At 48.0% G+C, this 5,272-nt stretch overlaps 1 protein-coding gene across 1 annotated transcript; it reads right to left on the bottom strand.

Moving 5' to 3' along the window:
• Positions 1-1,056: 1,056 nt before the first annotated feature.
• Positions 1,057-4,414, bottom strand: LOC148868995 (phenylalanine ammonia-lyase-like). The gene is made up of 2 exons (XM_088971848.1): positions 3,738-4,414; positions 1,057-3,056 (listed from the first exon to the last, which is right to left on the bottom strand). Exons 1-2 carry the CDS (start codon positions 4,127-4,129, stop codon positions 1,307-1,309), a joined length of 2,142 nt encoding a protein of 713 aa, XP_088827974.1. The 5' UTR covers positions 4,130-4,414; the 3' UTR covers positions 1,057-1,306.
• Between the last annotated feature and the right edge of the window lie 858 nt (positions 4,415-5,272).

Genomic DNA, 5,272 nt, shown 5'->3' with positions numbered 1-5,272 from the left:
GTAAAGATACTGTTCATCTTTTTTTCTTGACATTTGTTCATTGGAATTGTGTCCGCCACCACCGTCCGCTGCTGCCCATCGCACCTCCACTTCCGCCTCCAACAATGTTGTCAAAGGTGGCAACGGTGGCGCTGGTGGTTTCTTTGTCCAACGTTGCCACTTTTACTCACCTCCACCTCCGTCGCCGCCAGCTCTGCCTCCGGCCACCTTCGACAATATTGCTGGAGGTGGAGGCGGAGGTGGCAGCGTTGGACAGAGAAACCACTAGTGTCGTCGCTGCCACTGTCACCTCCGGCAACGTTGCTGGAGGCGGAGTTAGAGGTGGGCAGAGATGCGATGGATAGCAGCGAACGATGGTGGCAAATGAACAAATGGCAAGAAGAAGAAGATGAATGGTGTTTTTGTCCTTTATTTATATTATTTTTAAAAAGTTAATCTGATTTAAATTTTTTTTTTAAATATGCTATTCATCCTATATTTAGAAAAATTCAAAAATAACTTTTTAAAAATAATATCAATAAAGGAAAAACATTGTTTATCTTCTTCTTCTTGACATTTGTTCACTGAAACTACCGCCTGTCGCCGTCCGCCGCCGCTCGCCACCACCGTCCATTACCGCCTGTCTCACCTCTGCCTCCCGCAACATTGTCAGAGGTGGTCGGAGGCAAAGGTGGCGACGATGGTGCTGGTGGTTTCTCTGTCCAACACTACCACCTCTATCTCCGCTTGCTCGTCGTTGCCGCAAGCTCTGCCTCTGACCACCTCCAGCAACATTGCCGGAGGTGGCAACGCTGGATAGAGAAACCACCATGTTATCGCCGCCACCTCTACCTTTGGCCACCTTCGGCAATGTTGTTGGAGGTGGAGGCGGAGGTGGGCAGAAGTGCGGCGTGCCGCAACGGACAGTGGTGGCAAACGGCGGCTCCGATTAACAAATGACCGGAAGAAGAAGATGAATGAATGTTTTTGCTCTTTATTGATATTATTTTTAAAAAGTTGACTTCTTTCAAACGTAAAGGAAATTTTAAGTAATTTTCCAACACAGAGGGAGAGAGATACAAGGAACCATGGCTAATAGCTTGAATATATTACATTTGATGTTCCATCAAAATCAAAGTCAAGAGATTACAAAGCAAAGAAAACATACAAGCAACGTAAACGGCTGGAAAATCACCTGTCGACTGCCGGAAACCGGCGATGTATGGCCGGCAATCCATGAAATAAAAAAAAAAAAAAAAATCTTATTAAAGGAAAATAAAAGAACAGAACAATTAATGTCGAAATGCAGTAAATGGTAGTAAATAGTCTAGCAGATTGGAAGAGGGGCACCGTTCCAATCCTTGAGACAATCCAATAGAGGATCGATTATTTTCCCCTGGCATATTGCAGTGAACACCTTGTCGAACTCCTCCCCAGGTGATCGGACCTTCTCACCGGTCAGCAAACCGGTCTGCAGCTCTTCTCTCACGAGCTTGTACAATGGGTATGACCTGCATTCCTTGATGCGGTTCGGGATTGCCGGGCTCCCGCTCTCGTAGGCGATTCTCGCAGCCTCTACTTCTTTGGGCAGAAGAGTCTTGAGGTCCTCCTCGAAGGCGGTGATCTTCTGGAAGATTGAGGTGTTGGAATTCTTCTCGTTCTCGCCGTTGAGGAGCGCGTGCTCGACGAGGACTTGCCTGAGTTTTTGCATTAGCGGGTAGGTGGCACTGCATGGGTCGTCGATGTAGGCGAAGACGTGTTCTCGGTCCACCACCTTGAGCAAATCCTTCTCGCAGAACCTTGAAGGGTGGAGCTCTCCGTTGACGCCCATGGTGAGAACCCTCTTGGCCACTTGGCTCACTGTGTTCTTGACTGTGCTCTTCAAAATCTCCTCCAGGTGCCTCAAATCAATTGCCTGGCACAGTGCAACCAAGTATGTTGCAGACATGAGCTTCAATATGTCCACTGCCTCGGCAGTCTTTCTGGAAGAGATCAAGCCCAAGGAGTTGACATCCTGGTTGTGCTGCTCTGCACTTTGGACGTGGTTGGTCACCGGATTCGCGAGGAACTGGAGTTCAGAGCAGTAAGCTGCCATTGCGATCTCGGCACCCTTGAAGCCATAATCTAAGCTGGGGTTTCGACTTGCTGATAGGTTGGATGGTAACCCGTTGTTGTAGAAATCGTTAACCAGCTCGGAGAACTGTGCAAACATGAGCTTTCCGATGGAGGCAATCGCCAACCGGGTGTTGTCCATGGAAACACCAATTGGAGTTCCCTGGAAGTTTCCGCCATGGAGGGCCTTGTTCCTGGAGACATCGATCAATGGGTTATCATTCACAGAGTTGATCTCCCGTTCGATCGACTTGGTCGATGATCTGATCACTTCAATCTGGGGGCCCAGCCACTGCGGAGACGTACGCAGGGCGTATCTGTCTTGCTTGGGCTTCTGCAGGGGATCAATCTCATGGAGCTTCTGAGCTGCCTTAATGTAATAGCTTCCGTCCAAGATGTGTTCCATGATAGCTGCAGCCTCAATTTGACCCGGGTGGTGCTTCAACTTGTGAGTCAGGTGGTCGGTAAACTCGGGCTTCCCTTGCATAACTTCGGCGAAGATGGCCGACAACACTTCCGATAAGACACCGAGCACGTTGGCCTCGAAGAGAACCATGGAAGCCAGACCAGACCCCACTGCAGTGCCATTAACAAGCGCGAGACCCTCCTTAGGCTGCAGCTCAAAGAACCCACCATTGATCCCGGCAAGGCTGAAGGCTTCAGCGGCATTAAGGTTCTGTCCGTCGGGTCCCACGGCGACGGAATTGGGTCGGCCGGTCAAGAGACCAGCGATGTAGGACAGCGGGACGAGATCGCCGGACGCTGTGATGGTACCCCTCAGAGGCAAGCATGGAGTGATGTTGCTGTTCAGGAGCTTGGTAATGGCTTCCAAGATCTCGAAACGGATGCCGGAGTATCCTTGCAAAAGTGTATTGATCCTCACCAGCATGGCCGCTCTCGTGGCCGAGTGTGGCAGCGTGTGGCACGATTCCGCTCCGTTCCCAAAGATTCCAGCGTTCAAAAATCTGGTGCACAGAAATTACACAGATTAATTAAGAAATGGAAAATTTGAAAATTACTAGCTAGCACTCTAGCAGCCTAGCATTTTAAAAAGAGGGCTCACAGGCCACAGCTCCTCCTTTCGGTCCAAATCAAATGGTTGTAGGAAGTTACAGGGGAATTGATTATTGATCATCCTCTGTCTTTTGTTAGGTTTTGTGGGCCCTTGTCCAACCGTAAAACATTCGGTTCTTATCTCCTGATCAGTGACAAGTGTCTCATCACGGATTTTGGTATCAGCCACGCACACCCCCCAAACGAGTCGACCCGGGCCCATTCTGAAATGCCACCCGATTTTCCTACTCTTAACTCCAACTTGACCTACTCCTATTGATCGTCCACCTACCTACCAACACCAAATCTCCTTCCCCATAATTCGGCTTGATGATATAATCACTGCCGTCCATTGCAGTGAATTATCAGTGGTTGCGATACGACTATATATTCTTTAATATAGACCGCAATTCACTGATTCAGATAGATCGTCATTCGTCCACCAACACCAACCACCAACCACAACCAGTTCTCCGGTTCTCTGGGCAATCAGAGCAACCCGACAAATTGTCTGGCTGAGCCGGACGCACGCCCGGGTTGCGATACAACAAATTTGTGTGGGAATTTATTATTATTTTTATTAAAAAATTTACCTAATAAGCTCCTTCTGAAGGGCTCCTCCTTGTTTGGTTCTCCTGTGGGAAGTAGCACCAAAACCGGTGGTGACACCGTAGCTGTCGGTGCCCTTGTTCATGCTCTCCATTACCCAGTCGCTGCTTGCTTTGACTCCGGCTCTGGCGGACTCGGAGAGCTCGACCTTGACGCCGGCGTCGTGAGTGGCGATGGCGGCCACTTGAGAGATGGTAAGGGTCTGGCCACCGAGACGGACGACGGGCTTCCGGAATTCCTGGACCATGCGCTTAACCTCATCGAGGTGACTGCCCTTGAGAGACTCGGCGGCCTTCTCCCAATTCAATGGGTCTTGTTGGATGCAGAAGCTTTTGAGGGAGCCGTTGCCATTGCAGTTCTCCTGGGCGAATTCCATTTTAATTTCTCAGAAGACCCAAACCAAACAGAGAGAGAGAGGGGAGAGAGGATGAGAAGACGAGAGGGAGCTTGTGAGATTTGGGTGTGAACAAGGAAATCTAAAGGGAAGCAATGAATTTGCTGAGTTGGGTTCAGCGGAGTTTGGTGCTTTAAATAGAGGAGGGGCTCGTCGCATTGAGTGTTGGGTGGGAACTGGGAAGCCCTCAACGGGTTAGTTGAAAACATATGGTGACCGCTGGATCTTCATCTGATAGGACCGCTTCGATGTTGCCACGACTTATCCATAGGAGGCACGAAGGCCGCACGAAGACTAATCGCGTGTTTTTACTCGTCAAACCCCAACTGAGATGAGAGGTGGTGGTGGTTGGTGGGAGTGAGACTTGAACCCTCTCTCTCTCTTTCTCTCTCATCGTAAAACTACATGAAATTACCAAAAGCTCCAGCGGACATAAACGACCAACAACTTTGTAGACGAAAGAGTTGATCGCTACCAACCCAGAAGACCAACCTACCTACCACCCTCGTACAAGGTAGAAGACCACAAACGAACTCAATGCATTCTAAACTGAAAGGGCATGTTGGTCATTTTAAATGCTTCTCACTCCCCGTTGCTAGTTCTACGCGAACGTGGAGGCAACACTTCCCGATGTGTGATGATCTCATGCCACGTCAGAATCGGATCCACCCGATATTTTTTGTATACTTGGCACCAGTAAGGGGAAGGGGTTGGTTTATAGAGGAAGCCAGTCCATGGCGTGCCCCCAATAATCAATCTTTCTCTCTAGTTTTAATTAATCATTAATCAGTACTGTTGGTGGTAAGTACTATTAAGTAGAGATTCTGGTTTTCATTAATTGGAAGAACTGTCAATGGATTCGGATGATCCGGGTCCGCTTTCATAGTTAAAAATACTTTAGCATCGGTTGGTAATCGAACCTGAATGCGGATTTGATCATATCTAATTTAACGCCCATTTGAATAAATTTAATGAAAAGGAAAATAAAAATGAAAATATCATTTTTGTCTTAATAAAAGTGTTGGGAGTATTCTTATATTTAGTCAATTTTGTTTTTTATATAAAAAGTGTTGGGAGTATTCTTAGAATAAATAATTATGGGTGCAATGGCAAAACAAATACTTC

The sequence above is a fragment of the Nelumbo lutea genome, chromosome 2 (assembly GCF_056320005.1).
Source record: "Nelumbo lutea isolate HS-2025 chromosome 2, American lotus-T2T, whole genome shotgun sequence".
In the NCBI taxonomy this organism is placed as follows: domain Eukaryota; kingdom Viridiplantae; phylum Streptophyta; class Magnoliopsida; order Proteales; family Nelumbonaceae; genus Nelumbo; species Nelumbo lutea.
Note: the sequence above shows the minus strand (reverse complement) of the source record. Positions and strands in the feature narration are given on the sequence as shown.

Bases quoted from the DNA above. Each gene is read 5' to 3' on its own strand.
- LOC148868995 (XM_088971848.1), bottom strand. From the start codon at position 4,129: ATGGAATTCGCCCAGGAGAACTGCAATGGCAACGGCTCCCTCAAAAGC. The intron at 3,057-3,737 runs GTAAATTTTTTA...TCTGTGCACCAG, and splicing joins CTTCAGAAGGAGCTTATTAG to ATTTTTGAACGCTGGAATCT.